General features: G+C 38.2%; 1 protein-coding gene across 2 annotated transcripts in view; it reads right to left on the bottom strand.

The window, feature by feature from the left end:
- Positions 1-23,288, bottom strand: part of adam12 (ADAM metallopeptidase domain 12) — a 163,975-nt gene that overhangs the window by 23,881 nt on the left and 116,806 nt on the right. For both annotated transcript variants that reach the window (XM_067429688.1, XM_067429689.1), the window contains 9 exons: positions 20,890-20,979; positions 20,077-20,272; positions 19,104-19,212; positions 16,784-16,982; positions 14,349-14,426; positions 8,102-8,210; positions 7,875-8,010; positions 4,827-4,953; positions 1,746-1,961 (listed from right to left, as the gene is read on the bottom strand). In XM_067429688.1, coding sequence (XP_067285789.1) covers positions 1,746-1,961; positions 4,827-4,953; positions 7,875-8,010; positions 8,102-8,210; positions 14,349-14,426; positions 16,784-16,982; positions 19,104-19,212; positions 20,077-20,272; positions 20,890-20,979 — 1,260 coding nt within the window. The remainder of the gene's footprint in view (positions 1-1,745; positions 1,962-4,826; positions 4,954-7,874; positions 8,011-8,101; positions 8,211-14,348; positions 14,427-16,783; positions 16,983-19,103; positions 19,213-20,076; positions 20,273-20,889; positions 20,980-23,288) is intronic.

Raw genomic sequence — 23,288 nt, 5'->3', positions numbered from 1 at the left:
ACCTTTAAACATGTTTATATTAGGACTGTAAATATATTAATCAAATTAATTAGCATATTATTTTATCAATTTATTCACATATATCAATGCACACTGAGAAAAAACACTAAATGAAACAAATTTAAAGATATTATCGTGCCAGGCAAGTCAAAAGTAGGTTTAAAAGTAAAATATAATTGATTTCCCTGTTGAACATAAGCCGATCAATGACTGCCCACACTGATACATTTTTAAACTGAGTTTGTCAATCTGTCTGAGGCAGACTATTTTTAACCCATTTGAAAACCTTGAGTTTTCCTTTTTATTCCGTTTATTCTGTTTATATCGACTCCCTCGGTCTTCATTGGCTGGCCAGAGGCTTCATCCTGCGTTTTCTTTGGATTGCATGAACCTCTGAACACACTTGAGATTTAATACAACACAGTGGTCTAATGAAAGAGGCCTGTTCACACCACTGGAGCTCCAACATTAAACTGTAAATCTATTGTAAAAAAAAAATCACATTGTGCACTAAAATGAGCTCTAACTCACCATTGCCATGAAAATAAATTAAATAATAAAAGTATAATGTACTGCTGACACCTACAGAAGTGTGTTCAATGTTTTTATCACGAGTGCAATTGCTCATTGATTCGAACAAGCCTCAAACTATAAGCATCAATCAAACTGGTGTGTTATTTTTCTCGATATCACAACATTTTTACCTGCTGGACAATAAAACAGGTGGAAGAAAAAAAGTTCCATAGACACACATTGAAGGAGGGACCCAAGTCTGCTTTTCACTTAAGAAAACACCTAACAACCATACAGCGATCACTCAGATTCACATATAACTCTCTAGCAACAACATAATGCACCAACAACGATCCAGAACACCATTGCAACCACCTAAAAATACCCTAGCAACCACACACAGAACCACCCAGAATACCCTAGAAACCACACAGACACCGTAGAAACCTCCTGACAATACCCTAGCAACCATACAGAAAATCTTAGCAACACCCTAGCAACCATATAGAACACCACTGAAACCACCTGACAATACCCTAGCAACCACACACAGAACCACCCAGAATACCCTAGTAACCAAATAGAACACCACTGAAACCACCTGACAATACCTCAACAAACAACCAGAACCACATAGAATGTCCTAACAACACCCTAGCAACCAAACAGAACACCATAGCAACCACCCAGAACATCTTAGCAACCCTCTTACAACATTGTAGCTTGCAACCATGTAGAACGCCATTAAAACCACCCAACAATACCCTGAGCAAATAAACAGAACCATCCAAAAATGTCCTAGCAACCACCTAAAACATCTTGGTAACCACCTAGCAACACCCTATTAAGCAACCATCGTCCACCCTATCGATGGCGAAGCGATCACCCAGAACCACACAGAACACCCTAACAACCACCAAGCAACATTCTAGCAACCATAATAAAACACCATAGAACATAAAATAAAATCTAGTTTTATATATGCAATTTCTGCAGCGTTCTAATTATCACTGGCATATTTACACACACACACACACACACACAAACACACACACACACACACACACACACACACACACACACACACACACACATTTCCGTATTATTTATAAGCCTTTTGAAAAGTGGGGACCGCTGGCTGGTCAATATAGGTGATCTCAGGTTTTACCATCCTTATGAGGACATTTGTAATATAAACAAGGGCACACAAATACACACACACACACACTCACCATGGCGATCTTGCAGACGTTCTGGCAGGCCAGGCCACGGACAGCCGCTCCCGCTGTGAGTGCTGGTGGGGGGGCTCTGGGTGGAGACGAGTGTGTGTGTGTGTGTGTTGGCGTCAGCGGTAGCGGATGAGAGAGGTGGACTGGAGGGCACTGGGGCAGGCGGCGGAGACCGTGAGACGGGACCACAGACCCCAGCGTTTGGAGAGGAGGCTGAGGCTGGAGAGAGAGATGGATTCATGTCACACAAGCATCTAATAATGTTTGGTTAACACTATGAACATTCTGCCTAACGTCTCCTTTTCTGTTCCACAGGACAAGAAAGGAGGGTTTGGAAAGACATGAGGGTGAGTAATTGATGACTCATTTTTGGCACAACTATCCTTTTAAATGATACAAATGAGTCTCATATGAGCACACGCACACACATCTGAAGAGCTCTGAGCTCTTGACCTGCAGCCAGATGTGACGAGAACAAAAGGAGATGAGAGACAGAAACTGTGTGTGTGTCTGTATAACCTCACCTTGCCTAACATCAAACAGACCTACATCCTCTATCCAGTTACCATCACACATTATGAGGACCAGATACTGCAGTCGCTCTTAAAAGAACAGTACACCAAAAAAATGAATTTACTCATTTACTTTTGTTTAACCCTTGTGCATCAATGGGAAAAGTTACACGTGACCAAAAATATAGGAAGGACAAACATATCCGTAACTCTTGTATGTCTTAAGTTTGTCTAAACTTAAGTTTGGTCTCATTTTAAAGAAGACCCTTGGCAGATTATTGTTAAAGCAGCCGGATCTCACAAAAATGCGTATAAATAGTACGAGTGTGCAATATCGATGAATGTATACGCCAAAACTCATTTTGGCGTGTCTATGCCACGCTGTTTTTCACGTGCATTTGATACGCACTTTATGCCGTATTATACGCACAAACCCCCCACCCTACCACCCTACCACCCTAAACCTACCCAAGAGAGCGTGTCATATATACGCCATAAAGTGTGTATCATATGCCCGTGAAAAACAGCGTATCATATGCACGCCAAAATGAGTTTTGGCGTATGCATTCCACGACATGGCACACTCGTACTATTTATACGCATTTACATGTGATCGGGTTGGTTAAAGTTAAAGAATTTTAAAAAGCAAATGGAATTAAGCTTATGAAAATTATTTATAAATAATATTTTATATAAAATATATATTTTATGAAACATGATACACTCTAAAACTGCATAAATCTAAAAAAAGTTGTGTTACAAACTTGAGGATGATATCTCAAAAAATAAGCTCTCAGTCAGATTTTTGGGCGCAGCGCATTTCCCTATTAGATGCCAGCAAAACTTCACTGGGACACACACCGGCTGGATTTGTGATTTCCTGACATCCATACACTGATATTATTCCACACCCAGGCAGTTATAGCTGCATCATTTATCCAATTGTCTTTATAATATGAAGAAGCAGAAAACTAAAAATAAAGTGAGTATTTGCTTTATAGGCCAAATCTGAAAAAATGGCACCCTCTAGTAAAAAATAGTAAAAAATTAAATGATGAAGCTTTGCCAACAGAATGAAAGCTTATTAACAAAGCTTGCAACCTTTTATAGGTAAATGGCACTGGGATTAAAATGTGCCAATTTTTCAATGGGAGCATTTGTGTCTAAACAATGCTGAGTGGAACTATTTTGTGTACCCAGAGCAACATTTTATTTTTAAAGGAAATGAGGGTGAAATTGTAAAATTGCAATAAAAATACATGCCTGTGCCAAAATGTAAAAAACTGAAAAAGCCATAAATGTCCATAAGGATCCACAAGGGTTAATCCTTTATTTTCTTTGTTCATAAAACAGCAAAGCATGCCAGATAGCAGAAACAGAAACAAGGTTTGAGAACTACAAGTGAGATTATTATTAATCTACTACTGAAATTTCAGTCTGCTCCTTAAAGATCCAGAATATTGTATTTACAATATTATATTCTATATGATAATATGGTGGGGTTTTGTCATTGTTTACATATTAAAGAGTATGTGAACAATATGCCTCTTTATGTTCCACAGAAGAAAGAAAGTGATGTTTGGCTAAACTACATTACCGTTCTAAAGTTTGGGTCCAGTGGAATTAATTTTTATTTATATTAAATTATACGTTTATTCCATAGAGATGCATTACCTTGATCAGTAAAGACATTTATAATGTTAAAAAAATAATAATTTCAAATTAACTCTGTTCTTTTGAACTTACTAATTATAAAAGAATCCTGAAAAAAATGATTTCCTACATTGATAATAATCATAAATGTTTCTTGAGCAGCAAATCATCACATAAGAATGATTTGTGAAGGATCATGTGACACTGAAGACTGGAGTAATGATGATGAAAATTCAGCTTTGATCACAGGAATAAATTACACTTTACTATATATTCAAATAGAAAACAGTTATTTTATCCCTGAATAATATTTCAATAATCAAATTGATTTTAATAATCAAATAAATGCATCATAGGTGAGAAAACCTTATCGATCAAAAACTTTTAAATGGCAGTGAAAATTCAAACCCAAACCTTTGAACAATCTCCCTCTGCCAGCGTAGGCCGCCCGCTGCCCCACAGGGGTCAGCCGTGGTTCTTTTCACATCCTCTAATCCCAGATCTGAGGAGCTTTTCTCAACAACAGGCCTGAGATCAGATCACAGATGCACCCACAATCCATCTGGCTGACAGGCGTCTCGACTGACTTTACAGCAGTTTGTGAATCGCTGTATAGAGCTTGTGTGGTCTGACAGCTAAAGAGCAGGTTTCAAACGCTGAATGCTCAGTTTATCTTTGTTGTGTTTTTTTATTAAACAAACCTCTGGAGTGTGAGATAAGTGGCAATTGTCATAATGTAACAATTATAATAAAGTGATACATTATGCATGCGTGTTGTTTATGCACAAATATGCATATGCCTGTCTCTCGATCTATGTGTTTGAGGTGATGTGTAATATATGCATATGTGTGTATTCACGCTATATACTGATGAGTGATGAGGGAGGAGAGCAGGGGACACACACACACACACACACACCTTATATATGCTGGCACTTTGTGGTAAAGCTGTAGTCTGGCGTTGAGGAGACGTTCTGTACATCGAGTGTGTTTGAGTGCCAGTGTGTGTGTGAGCTGGACTGTTCAGCCTGTTGGGTCCCACAGACCTGCAGAAAAGTAAAAATAAAAAATAAAAAAAAGAGAGAGAATACTCTAGAATAAAGATGGGGTTCTATATAGAATCTTAGTGTTTTAAAGAACCCTTTTTTGTTTTGTTTTTTTATTCTTTATTTATTAGACACTTAAAATTTTAACTATTTACAGCAGAGCCCAAAATCCGCCCACGATCACAAGACAAAAAAATAAGACTTGAAAATATTGGATACATTTATAAAGATTAGTATACAATGTGACACAAATAAAAAGAAGGAAAGCAAATAAGCAAAATATACATACCTACATATACACACTTACATCTCAAGATTTTAACTTTTTGATAAAATCTTAACAAGATCCACCCAAAATTTATATTAGCTGTGGTACATTCTAATACGACAATGTCCAACAAATAGGCCCTCCACATAGACACGTTTAAAGAACCCTTATCCCAAAAACGTTCTATAATGAGAAATGTCTTATATGATTGCATAATACATTCATATTAATGGGTTATTTCAGTTTTTTCCCTAGTTATTAAGTATGTGTACAAGCTGTTTAATTCATAAAACAAAGACAAAGTAGGATATTGCAATAATGATGTGTATTATTGTAACATTAACCATGTAAAGCCATTCCCAGACTTCAAATGGGAATTTGTACGGTTATGGCATCGCAATCATGTGCAAATTAACCCACATTTACATATCGATGCATGTTTAGAATTCAGGAACTTGCTCTGCCCGATTAACATCATCAACTATGGCAATACACAGAGGTTAGCCAATCACAATGCAGCACATTTACATTCACTGTAAAAGATTATATGTTCATATAATATATTATATATATATATTATATACACTGTATATCAGGGCTATTCAAATCTTACCCTGGAGGGCCAATGCACTGCAGAGTTTAGCTCCAACCCTGATCAAACACACCCACCTGTGATTTTCTAATGATCCTGGAGACATTGATTAGCATGTTCAGGTGTGCTTGATTAAGGTTGGAGCTAAACTCTGCACTGCATTGGCCCTCCAGGGTAAGATTTGAATAGCCCTGCTGTATATGTTTAGTTCTAAAAATCAGAAAATGATCTAACCAAATTATGGATAACATTTAGGCACATTATAACCCGGTGAAATGTTAAGCAATGTGTTTTTTGCTAGTTTCAGCCCAAAGCTGTTATCATTTTCATGTCCAGCGTCACATTGTTTAAATGGCAAATGCACTCGCACTCATCTCTTCACCCATGGGTGTGCTGGTCTGAAAATGAGGCGTGTTCAGGAGCATTGTTGGAGTGTTGCTATTTTGATGAACTTAAAACAACAGCGCCATTGACCAACAGAAACCTGGTCTTAAGTCAATAGCGCAGAATTTTTTGTTATTTAAAGGGCATGTTAGTAATATACGTCTATAGGCAGTGCACAACACGCGTACACTCTGATTATTACACACAAAGGGACGTGCAGAAGCAACCAAACATCTTTAAATATTAAAAATTAAAGGATTCCTCCCTGGAGAAGTGTTCAGTCTTTCCACTCACAAATTCCTACATGTTAAAAAATTCCTTTCTAATAGCGAATACGCGATGGTGCGAGAGCAACTGGCTTTTAAAGGGAATGGGAGATGAGACTCTGATTGGTTTATTGTACATTATGCCCAAATCACACCCATGATCTATTAAGGGTGCGTTCACACTTGTAGTTCGGTTCGTTTGGTTCGTTTGGTCCGGACCAAAAAACAAAAACAAACATAATAGTCCTGATCCGCTTAGCGTTCACACGGGCATTTTTAACAGCGAACCTCAAGTTACCGAACCAAAGGCACAGGGAGACGCTCACAACCTGATTGGTCGGCTTATATGACGTAGGAGCTGCTTACCGAACATTCAAAACAATGCTGTGTGCGGATGACACGCGATCATTTTATGCGTGTACATGTGGCATTATTTTTACCCGCTGAGAACTCATGAAGAGCTCATAAAATGTTCAAAACAGCAGCAGGATTTCCTCCGTTGTGCAGAAAAGAGACGGCCGTTCTGTCGTCTGTACCTGCTAATAATGGGCAACACAGGAACTTTGATGAGAAGATCCAGGTATGCTTTTTGTGTGTTTTTTCTAGCATTTTCGAAACATGCTCGTCTGACCAAATATTGATTAGACACTTCCTCGTTGCTCCACGTTTGCCCTCTAACGTTAAAGTTACTCATTTTGGATACACCAATCTTTCCGCGTCGTCAAATCAGCTGCATTATGCGTCGCATCTTGTGACATTACGTCCGGTTTTTGGTCCGTTTACATGTCTTTGGTCCGTGTTGCGTTCATATATCAATCGAACCGCACCAGAGTTGGTTTGGAAGCGGACCGATACCCATCTTTTTAGCGCTCTCGGTCAGCTTGTTTGGTGCGCTCCAGGGTTCGGATGGCAGCGTTCACATATGTTCAAAGGAACCGCACTAACCGAGCAACCGCACCAGGGTTCGTTTTAATTGAACCAAACATGACAAGTGAGAACGCACCCTAAGTGACTATAGGGATAACCCTTTTGGACCATGTGTCTTTAAAAATAGGGCCCTTTATTTTTAGTCTACTTTAAACATTCTGCTAATTATAAGTAAGTTTACAACTACATCAACTAACTCTCATGAGTATTAGCTTGTTAGATTTAGGGGTAGGGTTAGTTGAATAAGTCAGAATACCAATATACATTGTTAGCAGATATTAAGCAGACAGTCTATTAATACTCTTATGACTACTTGGTGACATGTAGTTGTAAAGTTACTTATAGTTAGTAGAATGTATAAAATCGTAATAAGATTATGACTTAAGACTTAATCAAAAACAAAACTAGCTGTTGTATCCTTTTATATTGCACGGCCTCTTGACCTTCAAATTGATTGCGTATTGCAGTTGTGCAGGTTTAATACCTCAGTTTTTCGATGGTGTTCTTCTTATTGCTGAAGAACAGACTGAGCAGAGTTTTCCTCTTAATGCACGCGATTATTCCAACACACAGCAGACACAGAAACGCCACCAGGATGCCCACCATCACACTGCTGCTGTCTGCATGTACAAAGACACACACACATATCTGTGAAGTGAACAGACACTGTTGAAGAGCAGGACAACAATCACACACACTGTCGGTCAATACCTGTCGGTCTCATCGGGCCGCTGTCCATGCTGCCACCAAATCCAGCTTTATCACAGAACGGAGGAGCCCACAGAACCTCGCAGTGACAGTTCTTATTATTATTACAAACCTGAGCATGAGACAATAGCACAGACATTAGACCCCTTATGATTACTGTATTAATGCTCAGATGAATCTACTTTACAGAAAAATGAATGAGCATAGGTTTAGTTAACAGAAAATAGAACACCTACCAATATAAATAGAGAAACATCATAGTTTCAAAAAATGGACATTTTGTCCTCAGAGTTGATCTGTTAGAAGCAGGAAAAATGGGTAAGCGTAAGGATTTGAGCGAGTTTGACAAGAGCCAAATTGTGACGGCTAGACGACTGGGTAAGAGCATCTCCAAAACTGCAGCTCTTGTGGGCTGTTCCCGGTCTGCAGTGGTCAGTATCTATCAAAAGTGCTCCAAGGAAGGAACAGTGCAGAACCGGCCACAGGGTCATGGGCGGCCAAGGCTCAATGGTTCCCTGGTGGCTGTGGCTCTTTCAGCAGGATAATGCGTCCTGCCACAAAGCAAAAATGGTTCAGGAATAAAAAACTCATTGAGGAGCACAATGAGTCTGAAGTGTTGACTTGACCTCCAAATTCCCCAGATCTCAATCCAATCGAGCATCTGTGGGATGTGCTGAACAAACAAGTCCGATCCATGGAGGCCTCACCTCGCAAATTACAGGATTTAAAGGATCCGCTGCTAGCATCTTAGTACCAGATACCACTTCAGGGGGAGTCCATGCCTCGACGGGTCAGGGCTATTTGGCAACAAAAGGGGGCCCAACGACATTCATAATGTTATGCCTGATTGGTTTATATGTATTGCCTGTATATGAATATTTATGTAAATATGCAAGTATTTTTCCACTACCTTTGCCAAAGCTGTAAGAAAAATTTGATGCATAAACATATTATTAATATTAACTATTATATATAAATATAAAATAATATTTATATATAAAAATAAGATAATATATTCTCTGAGAACAACTCTTATTTTATTCAGCTTTGCTTCTCAAGTAAATTGATCTCGTTTTAAGCATGTTTTAGATGTTCTTTACTGGAAAACAAAAACACAGATTAAAAAATATGATTCATTCTCACTATAATGAGAATTGGGAGTTTAAACGTGGTTGATTACCATGACAATAATCAAAATGAAAATGTAAAATTGATCAATGGTTCTAAAGTACACTGGGTTTAATTTGATCGAAGACGAAATATTGCCTGGAAATATTCTCTTGAGATTCCCCTTCCTAGTAAACTCACAATTTAATTGCTAAAGGAAATGAAAACATGACATGAACATGAAATATACAAGATGACTGTGATGGCCAGAATTATTGTAGAAAATTATTCAGTATCCAATTTTGCACTTTGGTCATGTCTTTATGTGTGTATGTGTGTGTGTGTGTGTGTGTGGTGTGTGGTGTGTGGTGTGTGTGTGTGTGTGTGTGTGTGTGTGTGTGTGTGTGTGTGTGTGTGTGTGGCCTGGTAATCCCTACGTTATAGGGACAAAATGTCCCCACAAAGATGGCTATATCCGAAATCCTTGTCCTTGTGGGGACATTTTTAGGTCCCCATGAGGAAAACATCTTATAAATCACACAGAAGGAGTTTTTTTGAGAAAGTAAAAATGCAGAATGTTTCCTGTGATGGGTGGGTTTAGGGGCAGGGGCAGTGTAGGGGGATAGGATGTACAGTGTGTACAGTATGAAATCCATTACGCCTCTGGAAAGTTCCCATAAAACATGGAAACACGACGCGTGTGTGTGTGTGTGTGTGTGTGTGTGTGTGTGCCCTTGTTTATATTACATTGTGGGGACCAAAAGTCCCCATAAGGATAGTAATACCTGAGATCACCTACTTTTCAAAATGCTTATAAATCATACAGGATGCGTTTTTTTGAGAAAGTAAAAATGCTGAATGTTTCCTGTGATGGGTAGGTTTAGGGGCAGGGGCAGTGTGTGCGTGTGTGGGCATGTTTTTGTGACATATGAGGACACAAATGTGTATAATGACATGGGTATGACATAGGAATTACAAGAGGGTGAAATATGAGGACATTGGCTGTCCCCACTTTTCAAATACAGGATGAGTTTTTTTTAGAAAGTAAAAATGCAGAATGTTCCCTGTGATGGGTAGGTTTAGGGGCAGGTGTAGTGTAGGGGGATAGAAAATACGGTTTGTACAATATAAAAACCATTATGCCTATGGAATGTCCTCATATGTCACAAAAACAAACGTATGTGTGTTTGTGTGTGTGTGTGCGTGCGTGCGTGTGTGTGTTTGCATGCTGTAAGTTTCAGAGAGCACCTCCTCAAAACACTCCAACACTTCCCTTTTCCTCCATTTGGCAGCGTTTGTTTCTGGTTCTTCTGTCTTTGTGCTGATGGGCTGCAGATGCTGAACATCTTGATCTAATCTGGAGATTCATGAGCTCATTCATTGACTTCCACTATCTGTTTCTCACTATCTCTGCACAAGCATGTAACCTGCTCCTCAGGGAGACTGCTTTCATTGTGAGATCTTTTTATAATGCTGGAGCTAAAACACATTCGCTCTGTCAGGTTTCGCCCCTCAATATTTACACAGATCTCATCTGGACTCTATTTTACAGTAATCTAAACACGCTTTCCCTAATTGAAGGAAGATTTTAAAAATCAGGAACACTTACAGTAATGTAAATGTGCAAAACTATCACCAGAAACATAGGGTGGAAAAAATTACATACTATATTATCACTATGTCAGTAGATGCAGATGTTTTTTTACGTACACATTAGTGACAAACAGGTCATTGGGTCAGTAAAAGACCACCTGTCACAAAAACATGAAGAAGCATTGGGATTTTATTCCTTGGATTTCCATTGATGTGATTTAATGTGAGGCATATTCCTAATAAACACTAACAAGCGGCACATATTAAGCTCAATTGTCATAATATTATAAACGTATTGCTGTTCTTTGAAAACAAAAGGCATCTTGCATAACTCATAAATGAGTGTTTCGGAGCAGAAACCTGATGAATGGCACTTTGAACTGGACATAAATGAGGCTATTGAGGCAGGTTGACCCAGTGGGAGTGATTATATTCTGTTGCTGCATTTGTTAGTCGTACATTACAATACAGAGAGAGAACGATGTGAAATAAAGGAGGCTTTTAGTTGCATTCGCGCCATGTCATAATTACTGTAATTATGTTCAGCATAACAAAAATTATTTCTTGAAATCATATTGTGAATAAGCAAGACATTTTCCATTCTCTCTCTGAGCCTTTCCATTCAAAATCATACAACACAATAAAACAGAACGACAAAATTACTGTAATTTTGTGTTTCTAACTTGTAAAAATCACATTCACCTCATAATCAAACACATAATTATGAGCTGGAAACTCAATTAGTCATTAAAGCTCTGATTTGAACCATTGTAACTTCATATACAAACAACCAAACCATCAGCAGTTAATGGTAAAAGTAGTTAAAACACAAATCTCTGTTCAATATTATACATATGTCTGATATATTTTCTTCAATATTACGTGAAAGAAAAGTACATGTAATTATATCAACTCTTTATATAAAGTAGGAATGCAGCGATATGAACATTTTTGCCGATAGCCTATACCGATAGCCAATAATTATTTATATTTGAAAGCCAATAACCAATATATTGGTCAATAAATCTAAATATACATTTTTATATAATTTTTTTAAAGCCTGGGTACGAAAACAAAAGTCTCACCATTAAAATCCATATCCCAAGCACACATTTATAATATCAAATGTTTTATATAGCTTATATAACAGACTTGCACTTAATGGTATTTTCCTTTTTTGATTTAGCACATTGTTACACTCTAAAAAATTCTGGCTAAAAAACAACCCAATGTTGGGTCAAATATGGACTAACCCAGCAAATGGGTTGTCTTAAGCAAGTATTTAACCCAACCGCAGGGTTAAAACAACCCAATCACTGGGTTAAAACAACCCAATTGCTGGGTTAGTCCATATTTGACCCAACATTGGGTTAAAACAACCCAGCATTTTTTTAGAGTGTAACATCTTTGAACATAGTAGTACTAGCATGATTAGCATGTTGCTAACAGGATTCAACACATTCGTAGCATTTTTTATTTAATACTAGCATGTTGATAGGGGTCTCCAAACTCAGTCCTGGAGGGCCGCTGTCCTGCAGAGTTTACCTCCAACCCCAATATTTTGATAACATTATTTACCACATTAGTAGCATGAATTAGCATGTTGCTATCATGATTTAAATGAAACCAAAAATGAAATTGATGTCATTAACTCCTCATCCTAATGTCTTTCCCCACCTGTAAGACCTCCGTTCATCTTCAGAACACAGTTTAAGATATTTTATATTTAGTCCAAGAGTGCACACTATACTGTCCATGTCCAGAAAGGGAATAAAAACATCATCATAGTAGTCCATATGAGACATCAGTGGGTTCATTAGAGTCTCTTGAAGCATCAAAAATACATTTTGGTCCAAAAATAACAAAAACTGCGACTTTATTCAGCATTATCTTCTCTTCCGCGTTTGTTTTCACTCCTCAAATAAAGATCCGATTGGTTATGAATCAGCGTATTGCTTCATGATTCGGATCGCGTGTCAAACTGCTGAAATCACGTGACATTGGCGATCCGAATCATGAATCAATCTGCTGATTCATAACCAATCGGATCTTTATTTGAGGAGTGAAAACAAACCCAGAAGAGAAGACAATGCTGAATAAAGTCGTAGTTTTTATTATTTTTGGACTAAAATGTTAGCCTGGATGCCAGCCGAATTTAGCCCCGGCCATAACATTTGAGCTCAGGCGGTTCGGTCTGGACTCGATCCATAGAGGAGTAATTATGCCTGAACAGAAACTGTTCTGACCAATGAAATCATCAGGGCGGGCTTTAGACGATGATGGACAGATGATCAACAGTAACGTAATCATCACGTCATCAAAGGGGCTTGGATTATATTTGTTCGAATCCTAAACGGAGAGCTTGTTTGTATCTCCATCACCTTCACTATTTTGATCTCAGAAATGATGATCATGTTGGGTAAGTACTCTGTGTATCATTAAAATCGTTTTTATTTTATTTTTATTTTTTACAACACCGACAAGGATTGTTTATTCCAGTGTGTGTGCAGAGTTTTTACAACAAAACCCGCCAACTACTAGCCCAAAGGTTCTCAAGAAAAAAAATGTTGTTTGGGGGGGGTAAAATTTGAGTTATTTTGGGAAGGTTGCCTGCTAAAATTTACATTCATGGGTCTATATATCACATAATAGTCGCTTCAACAAGCGGACATGAAAAACAACCCTCGGAAAAAAAATGCGGACTTGGCAACAGTGCATTTGAGCTCTGTTGACATTTGACAACTAACGTTATGCGTCGCTTCGTTGCTCTGATTGGTTGTAGGTCTATCCAATTGTTGTCTTTCCTGGTTAGGTTAAAAAACACCCCATAATCACAGCCCAATGGAGCAGTTTCAGACTCATATTCTGATATGACCACGTCAGGATACCAAAAGGTATTTTTGACGCTTCAAGGGATTCTAATTAACCCACTGATGTCTCATATGGATTACTTTGATGATGTTTTTATTCCCTTTCTGGACATGGACAGTATAGTGTGCATACACTTGCATACGCTCTCGGACTAAATATAAAATATCTTAAACTGTGTAGTATGTATGTAGTAAACTGAGGTCTTACGGGTGTGGAATGACATTAGGGTGAGTCATTAATGACATAAATTTAATTTTTGGGTGAACTAACCCTTTAACATGTTATCAGGTTTTATGACATTCCTAATATTAATTATCATGTTTACATGTTTTGGCACGTTTTTGACGTTTTGACATATTAGCAGCACAGAGTTTGGTGTTTGTAGCTTGAAAGCTCTAGAAGGAGATCCTGTTACAATCTTGGCTCAGAAGAAGAAGCAGCTTAAGTAGTAGATCAGTATCACCACATTAAAATAATCAAAGATCCCTCATCTTATCAGAACGATTTCTTCTCTCTACAGGCTTATCAAATTGATATGCAAGTCTGCGAGATGAAGCTCTCCTGGTAAATTTAGATCGGTTTCTGGGTTCCATAAAGTCAACATGATGTTTGCCATTAGCCAGCTATTCAGATTTATTTCCAAGTAGCACTGATGTCGTAAAGACGGATAATCACTCACCCCATGTCCGCTGCACTTGGCCGAACAATCGTGAACACCGAGCACACTGATGTTCTGACACTGTCTGTTCACACACATCTGGAGACACACAGAGAGAACCGTTATTTGATGATGATTCATTGTGTCATCAGCTCAACTCCACCCATACTGTCATCCAGCTATGACCCATCCAAATGTCCTCACAGGAGCAAATATGTGTCACATGCAATTCATTTTGAGACACATTTATTGGTTTAAACTTCATTTCTGTAATACTGTAACGTTTGTAAAGGGATTTCCAGTTAATGTATGTCATGGTGCAACCAATGAGGCCACTTTTTCCTTGACATCCCTAATTTTAGACAAGGCTCTGTTCTGACTAAATCGTTCCAGTTATTGCCGTTTGACTTTGCATGGAAGCGAAGATTTCTTAATGATTTTGATAAATTAGTTATAATGACAACAGATCAAGTTGGGAAAGTAGGGATTGGGGCAAAAATGACGCCACAAGTGACAAAAATGCACTAGATATTTACAACGCATGGAGAAGCGTGTTGTTGTTTTGCCATTATGTGATATTTGACATATATACACTATTATATGCATAACTAGTCATGAGTAAAGTTATGATTCATAACTTCAGCCAGGAACATGATGCTGAGTTTTGTAAATAACTATAAGTTTTATAACTCTATGAGCTTAATTTACATTTTAAATGTGAATGTCAGCTGATCACGTCTGCCGATAGGAATACGACGTCTTTTACAGGATACATATAAAAGCTCCTTTAGTACTATCAGCAGCTAACCCATTTCTCCGGAGCTAATTACCCTCCTCCATCCCCAGCTCCTCCTCCTCCTCTCATAAGTCAGGATTTGGCATTGTGATTCTCCTTTAAATCAGACTAAATTCACAAATTATTTTGTATATTAAATATTGACATTAATGCTGCAATACAATATGTTGGTTCTGTTCACCCTAATGGGCTATTGCTGCTCTCCCTGCTCTTATCAATGATAGGCTGCATACATTTTAGTTTTAGAGTCTCCTACAACAGGTTTTTTGTATTTAATAATAAGATTTCCCATAGTAAACATTGACTGCTCATCACCACAGTGTTCAATGATTCTCAAGCGACTCCTTGAATAAATCGCTCTCTAAATCCCTCCTTTCCGTGCTCTGATTGGCCAGATGGCCTAGTCTGTTGTAATTGTTCTACCACTGACAGCGTGTGTCGTAAAAAAAACACCATTAACATATCTGAATCTCAGCTCTGTCTGGAGGATTCCTAAAGCTCAGAGTTTGTACACACACTGCAAGGCAGTAATGATGGCATTGATTGAAAACTTATTTGTGTGCAAATGATTTGCTGAAAAGCAGAGAACAGCAGCCATTACTTTCAACAGAAACAACCAGAGTGGGAGAGAGAGGGCCGCGTGTGAGAGAGAGAGAGAGAGAGAGTGTGTGTGTGTGTACGCTGTATGGTTGCATCGCTATAGCCTAATCATGGGCATTGGAACCATTGTGTGTGGACGGGACAAAACCCATCCACTTTTACGACCAATGATATTGGACCCACTCACTTTTATCACACGTCTGTTTACTTGAAGGGTATACCCTTAACCGAGAAACACTTACTATTAAACACATTTTGAGAGAGAGGACCCACCCACTTTTTATTTGTTTCCGATGCCCATGAGCCTAATAATACTCACAGATCGAGCCATTAAATTCTTTATTTCCCCTTTTCTAATATTTCTCAATTTTTATTGAAAATAACTGCCTTTCCGATCGGATATGTGATGGGAAAAGGGAGTAGAGCGAGTGTGGTAAAAGGCAGATTCGAACCTCTGATCAATTTGTGTCAAAACTTGCTGACATGCGTCTTACCCCTACACTATAGCCACAGTAAATAACTCATTGATTTCTGTAATTTTGTCTGGCCCAATCAATCGTTTAGTAAACGGCGGTATATTTGTGTTTAATGTAAATGGCATCTACTCCAGTAAAAAAACATTCTGAGAGAGAGGACCCACCCACTTTTTATTTGCTTCCGATGCCCATGAGCCTAATAATACTCACAGATCGACCCTATGTGACGTGGTTGTGCATGATTTGGCAATAGCCATACGCTGGTGAAAATCGGGGCGGTTCCCTAAATTTTTTAAACAAGTTTAAAAATGATCGTGAGGTCGGCAGGTGCTCATAACAGGTTCGGCTCATCTCGTATTTCCTCTCACATGCTGCTGGTCACGACCATACGAGCATCTACGACGTCCACGCGCAAAAAAAAACCCATTTGTCTGCAAACTCATACGACAGCAAAAATCGTACCGTGTACGCCTGGCTTAAGACATTAATAACAATTATAGGAACAGATAGGCCTGATTTGAATATGAGTGACCTAGTAATGGCCTGATTTGATGAATAAACTTCTCATCATTTACTCTCTTTACCATGTTTTCTCCACATTTGGTGCCAGTCAGCACAAGGCCCGGATCCGGCATGTCGTCTCCCAGGTACACATGAGTCCCGCGGCAGAGGATACGCCCCCCCTCCTGGAGTGGGATGTTGGTTTCTATGGAGACGGCATTGGTGCCAATCACCGGCCGGTTGGCTCCGCCCTGACACTGGATCTTCCCACATTTAGCATCTCTGGAAAACAACAGAAAGAAACTGTTTAAAATGAAAAATGTTCTATTTTAATCATTCATTTTTTTTAAATGTATTCCTGTGATCAAAGCTGAATTTTCAGCATCATTACTCCAGTAATTCAGTGATCCTTCAGAAATCAGTCTAATATAATGATTAGATGCTCAAGAAACATTTATGATTATTATCAATGTTGGAAACTGTTGTGCTGCTTCATTGTAATAGTTTTTTGAGGATTCTTTTAATGAATAAAAAAAGTTTAAGGAACAGTATTTATTAAATGTATTTATTACATTTATTAAAGTATTTATTTGAAACTGAAATCTTTTGTTACTTTAAAATGTCATCACTGTCATTTCTGATCAATTTAATGAATCCTTGATGAATAAAAGTATTTATTTTCTCTCTCTTTTTAATATTACAAATGTTTGAATTGTATCGTTTCCACACAAAAAAAAAACATATGCTGCAAAAATAATGTTTTCAACATTTATAATATAAATAATAGATTATCAAATCAGCATATGAAGGATCATGTGATGGGATTTCTGGGTTGTGACCTGCAGTTTTTTTTAATTTTGTGTGACGTTTTTCCCCCATATAGCTAACAGATCCTATGTTATGAATCAGCCAGTTTCCCAGACTGACACATATGGTGTGTTTTCACAGCGCTGAAGTGTGTTTCCTCCGCAGAGGATGGTGGTAATGGGACATACATCTTTGATTCCAATGCAGCCAAAATATGAAGAAATAATGAGGCATCCTCTCCACTAAAGACCAATTACTGCATTCACAGGGCAGTTTCTCACGCAGTCGCGTCCAAAAAGAGAGCAGACAGACGGACAGACAGACAGACAGACAGAGAGCAGAACGCGGCTCAGGTCCCTTCGGCCAAAATAAAGAGTCATTAGCGTCAGAAAACCGTTTCTTTCTCCGTCTGTCCACTTCAGTCATTAGAGTAATTACTTCATCGAATATATGATCCGTGAAGCACTTAATAAAGCAGTCAATTAAAGCAGAACGTATGGCAGGTGTTACCTGCATATGCAGATTACTGTGACATTTTCAACAGGCTTCTGTTCTCGTCCACTTTTAAAAGCTCATGTTAGTATTTTGTCTGGCTGTTTGATTTCTCAGTGGATCGGTCTTATTGTGCTTGTACGAGAGTCAGTCAATAAAGGACAGGACGAGATGAGAGAAATACATTTAAAATTTAATTTGAATCTAAAACGCAATTTTAAGAGAAAAACACCCTTGCTAAATAATCAAAGGCCTCCGAGGATTTGAAGGCTCTTTTCATTTCCTGTCGTCCTGAAGTCAACTCACTAAAAGCAACAGTCTTCCAAAAATATACAATAATTAGCAAATAACAGCAAATAAAAAACGCAACCTCCCTCATGTGCTTGTGGCACTGCCATTTATGGAAGACCGGGGCTAGCTGTCACACTTTTTAGGCAAGTCATTTTTTTAAAGGACATTACATAAACCTTACAGACTTGGCTTCAAAAAAGCTATTGAAATTTTGTGCCCAATAGAGGGCATGTTTTCAAAAAATATAAAGTACGTTTTAACATTAGTATCTATTAAAGGATAAATCTAAACAATTATGAAATAGCAAAAAAATAAAAAGTAACAAATATTATATTAATTATTAATAAATTGTATGAATTCATAATGCCCCAATTTATGTAATAAAAAAATTATTAATATTTCCCCAATACAAATGTGACAAACCCTGACCAGAAATAAATAAAATAAAAATTATATTTCATTTATTCATTAGTCATCAAAAACATTTTTATTTTGTAAAATATATTTTTTATTTTATTATTACTGTGTTTTTTAATTTTTATAATTAATAATTAATATGTATTATTTCTATATTTAAACGCAAAAATTGCTCCATCAATACTGAACTCAAAGTTTTATTTTTATGATAGTTTATGTCATCAAATAAAATCACTAACCATTTTTTTTCATTTCATGTTTTGTAGTTTATATTTATATTTATAAACATATTTGTTTATGTTTTTATTTAAATGTATTAATATTATTTCTATTAACAATTTATTCGTATAATATTGCTCCAGCAATGCTGAAATCAGAGCTGATATTTTTTCCTACCGTGCTTCACATTTGGCAAATGACCCCTTTGCGTCTTTTCCACAGTTTCCATACGGATCTCCCGCTGAGTTGACTCTTTCGAAACAGATTCCTGGAGCTGGTTTTGCACCTGCCAAATGCACACATTTATCACAGAAAGAATTTGACATTACAGATTAGGGATGGGCGTATCAATATGAAGTTTACATATGCCTGTCACTGGCAGCCCCTAATTAAAATTAGCTATGTTTTTACTACAGTGACCGTAGTTCAACTTTAGTATATGTAGACTTCCATGGTTACCACGACAAGTAAACATATTCTAACCATGTGTAAATGACAATATGATCTGTTATTAAAGTCCCAGTGAACCGGAAGTAGCAAGTGAGTTTTCTTCAGTGCTGTGACGTATTTCCAAGTGAAAAGCAATATTGAACAGAGGGCAGAGTTTTACTTCAGCGCTCCTCCTCTCCATCTCTCGGTCATATCAGACGAATGGTAGAGGGGAGTGGGTACACATTTTAAAACACAAGCCGTCATACTGACATCAGTTGGGAAGGAACGCCATTTCCAGACCGGAATTAACTTTTCGCAATTTGATTAAAGATTACCACGGCAAACATTTTTTTTCTGTGTATTAACTTGCACGGATTAATTGTTCACCCTAATACCTATAATATGTGCCAATAAAGTAAATAAGATTGATTTCATGAGGACTTTAAGGCGTACCGAATGTTAAAATGCATTTCAGATATAATGACAAGGTATCTTTACTAGTTTTACTTATTAGTAAGTTATTTTTTAACAGTCCAGTTTAGAGGTATCGTGTCGGTATCAATATCAGCTTTGAAATTATCGGTATCGTATCGAAAACAAAATAAGTGGTATCGCCCATCCCTATTACAGATGCGTAGGAACTATTTTTTACATAAACTGCAGGTGCAGGCGGGTGCAGTCGTGGCTCCTCCAGGCCAGCGGGTGGCGCTGTACTCACCCTGTCCCCAGAGTGTGATGCACTGCTGCTCGTGTGTTTGGCAGATGCCGTTGTAACAGTGTCCGTCTACACCCTGGCAGGTGTGTCCGTCGTGCAGGTAGACATTAGCAGGGCACTGAGGGTCGGCACCTGTGCAAAACTCAGGCAGGTCACAGGAGTTACTGGATTCACGGCACGGAGTCCCTGCAGGCTTCAGCTACACAGACAAACAAATCATGATTCATTAATATGAACTGAGTCCTTTCAGTCAACATCACACAACTGTTTACTTTAAAGGAACTGTATGCAAGAAATGTATTTCAATGAATCATAAAATGGCCCTGATATGTACTTCTATCACTGACAACAGTAGTCCGGCCAGGATATTGTCATTTAAAAGTTGTTGTTGCAGCCCTCAACTGATGTTGATGTTGACATGTTGTGCTTTGGCCTTAAGCTCCACCCTCCACCTATCAACCAATCACGGAGTCAGTAGTGTTTGGGCATCCGGGTTGCCAGATCTGCTCTAGTTACCACAGCTGCAGCTACAAACGTTCCTGCTGATCCTGCAGCCAATCTGGCAACCTCGAGTCAGGGGGAGGAGGAGAGGGATACGCCACTCTACGGTCATTTTAAAAAGGGATTGCAGTACCAGTTTTGGCCACAATCTTACATACACTTCCTTTAATACTTTTATCTCAATTGCTTAATGTTCCTGGCCTTACTGTGAATGATTAATTAGCGCATGTTATTCTAAAGAATAAAAATCAGTATCGCTTTAGGATCATGTGAGTGCAAAAAATGATGTGAATTATGATGGACATTACGAGTCACCTGACAGTTTTCGCAGCACTGTCCGTGCGCACACACCGCCTCGTCCTTCAGTGTGCACGTGCTGGCATTACAGCAGGGATTCAGACACTCCTACAGACACACAGATTCATCAGTTCAAAAACCATTTTACTCACCAGGAAAGAAAACTGTTTTCAATCTTGTGTCTTGAGCTGCAAATCGTCATATTAGAATGATCTCTGAAGGATCATGTGACACTGAAGACTGACCTAATGATGCTGAAACCAGCTTTGGTCACAGAAATAAATAGCATTTTAACATATATTCACAAAGAAACAAGTTGTAAGTTGTAGTATTTCACAATGTTACTGTTTTTACAGCATTATGATCAAATTAAAGCAGCCTTGGGGAGATGAAGACTTCAAAAAACAAAAACAAAAATATCTTACTGAATCAAAACTTTATTAAAGCTACACTGTTTGATATTTCCCCCCATCTAGCGGTGTAAAGGTTTATGACGATCCAGTGAATATTAGTTTCTGTTCCTCTCAAATCTGATTTCGTTTTAACTCCTACGGTTGCCGAGTTAGTCCAAGATTAACATGGCAATCCCCCTCTTCACATTCGACACGGTGCCATCGAGTGTTAAAACGCGAAAGGCGAAGCTTGAATTTACGTAAATGTCCCTCTTTGGCTAATGTACTTTCAAGATGGAGGGGCAACATGGCGACCGGCATTCGAACCCCTCACCCGTATGTATTTTCAATGGCATATTATAGACTTACGAGAATACTTTATTACTTGAAAGAAGTAAATATACATTAATGAGCACATTTTTTTTTTAAAGAACTAAGTGTTTTTAGCAGAATAAACTAAAAAATTAGTTTTTTAGTTAGAATAAACTAAAAAAGTTACACAGTGTAGCTTTAAGTTAGCCTTTAGAAACAAACAGTTTTGATCATTTTCAAAAAAATCTCATGGCCCTCAGAATATTTTGCTGTGCGAATGCAATGATGCCAAAGTATGTATTTGCACACCTCACAACTATTTTCCCAGGACGCCCCCACCCCCAGACCTGTTGATGGATGCGTTTCAATCATAGTCTAAAGTATCGTAAAGATTAGGGAAGCTAGACAAGTGACGTAGGACTGCGCGCAACTTTCCAGTTCCCGCTGGATTTCGTCCTCCTCACATAAGCTTAATGAAGCCTGAACCTCGTCGTTGGTCCATCGTCATATTTTTTTAATTCCATCGTTGATTCAAATAGCAAACAGCTCTTACTGCACACACCACAACAGACTTTTAAAAATGGTGGATGAAATAAAATGCTGCATGGAGTCAACCAATCAAAATGCTGCGTAAACTCAACCAATTAGCGTGTTTGGTGCCAAAAGTCCCAAAAGTTGAAACTTTGAAAAAGTACTTCCTTGTGAACAGGGACATACTTCTGAGGGGGGGGTCTCACCCCACAGTCCCTAGATCATGAAGAAAGTTCCTGCGGGTGGAAACGCCACTAAAGACTACAACGTGCAATACTTTTACCATAAGTTTCTGCTTTTTTTGGTCTGTGTTTTGATCATAGACTGTAAAAAATCACCTATAGGATTCTGAAGAGCAGTTCTGAAGCACAAAGTAAGATCGAGCTGGCCGTTGCCATCTTGGCAGCACGTCACAGCATGTCAATGGGCAAAGAGGCAGGACATGATGACTAACAGACAGCAGACTAGACAAATGACAATCCACCTGTCACTCAAAGTGGCCACGCCCTTAATTATGCAGAACTTTAGGACCGAGACAAAAAATGTATCCCCCTCACAGTTGTCATGAAGGGCAAAATTTGCTATAAAGACCAAAACCACAATTTGTACCCGGCTCTAAACTTGATGTTTTTGCTGTAAATTTGGGCATTTTAACATGGAGCTCAATGAGATTCTGCTCCTTCTGGAGCCTGTCTCTAGCGTCCAGTGGATAAATTGCTGTTTAAGTTACTTCCGTATTGACTGGGGGAGGTTGCTGCTTGGTTTTGATCCAGCGGTTCTGTACTCTTTTCAGAATGTGTAATAGCTCCCCCTACAGTATAACAGTGAAAACATGGATAGCGAGAAAATACCATCCATGTTGGGGAAAGAGTTAATAAATTCATATAATCAGTTCACACGTTATACTAATAATAATACTTTAGATATAGCACCAAGGCGACCAGTGACAAGCTGTTGTACACTTAAAGGTATAAATTATTCTGACAGTGATCAATTATAACAGAAAAGATCTTGTTTTACACAATCAGTTTAGTAAAACAGAAATGATGCTTTGATAACTTTATGCAGTGACAGCATCCTGGTTCAGTTTTTCTGGCCATAAACCACTTTTTTTAAAGCTGCTTTGAGTAACTGTATAAACTGTGTAAAGCGCTATAAAAATACATGTGACTAGATGGGGGA

The sequence above is a fragment of the Pseudorasbora parva genome, chromosome 21 (assembly GCF_024679245.1).
Source record: "Pseudorasbora parva isolate DD20220531a chromosome 21, ASM2467924v1, whole genome shotgun sequence".
Taxonomy (NCBI): Eukaryota; Metazoa; Chordata; class Actinopteri; order Cypriniformes; family Gobionidae; genus Pseudorasbora; species Pseudorasbora parva.
The sequence above is the reverse complement of the archived record's forward strand: the minus strand, read 5'-3'. Positions and strand labels throughout refer to the sequence as shown.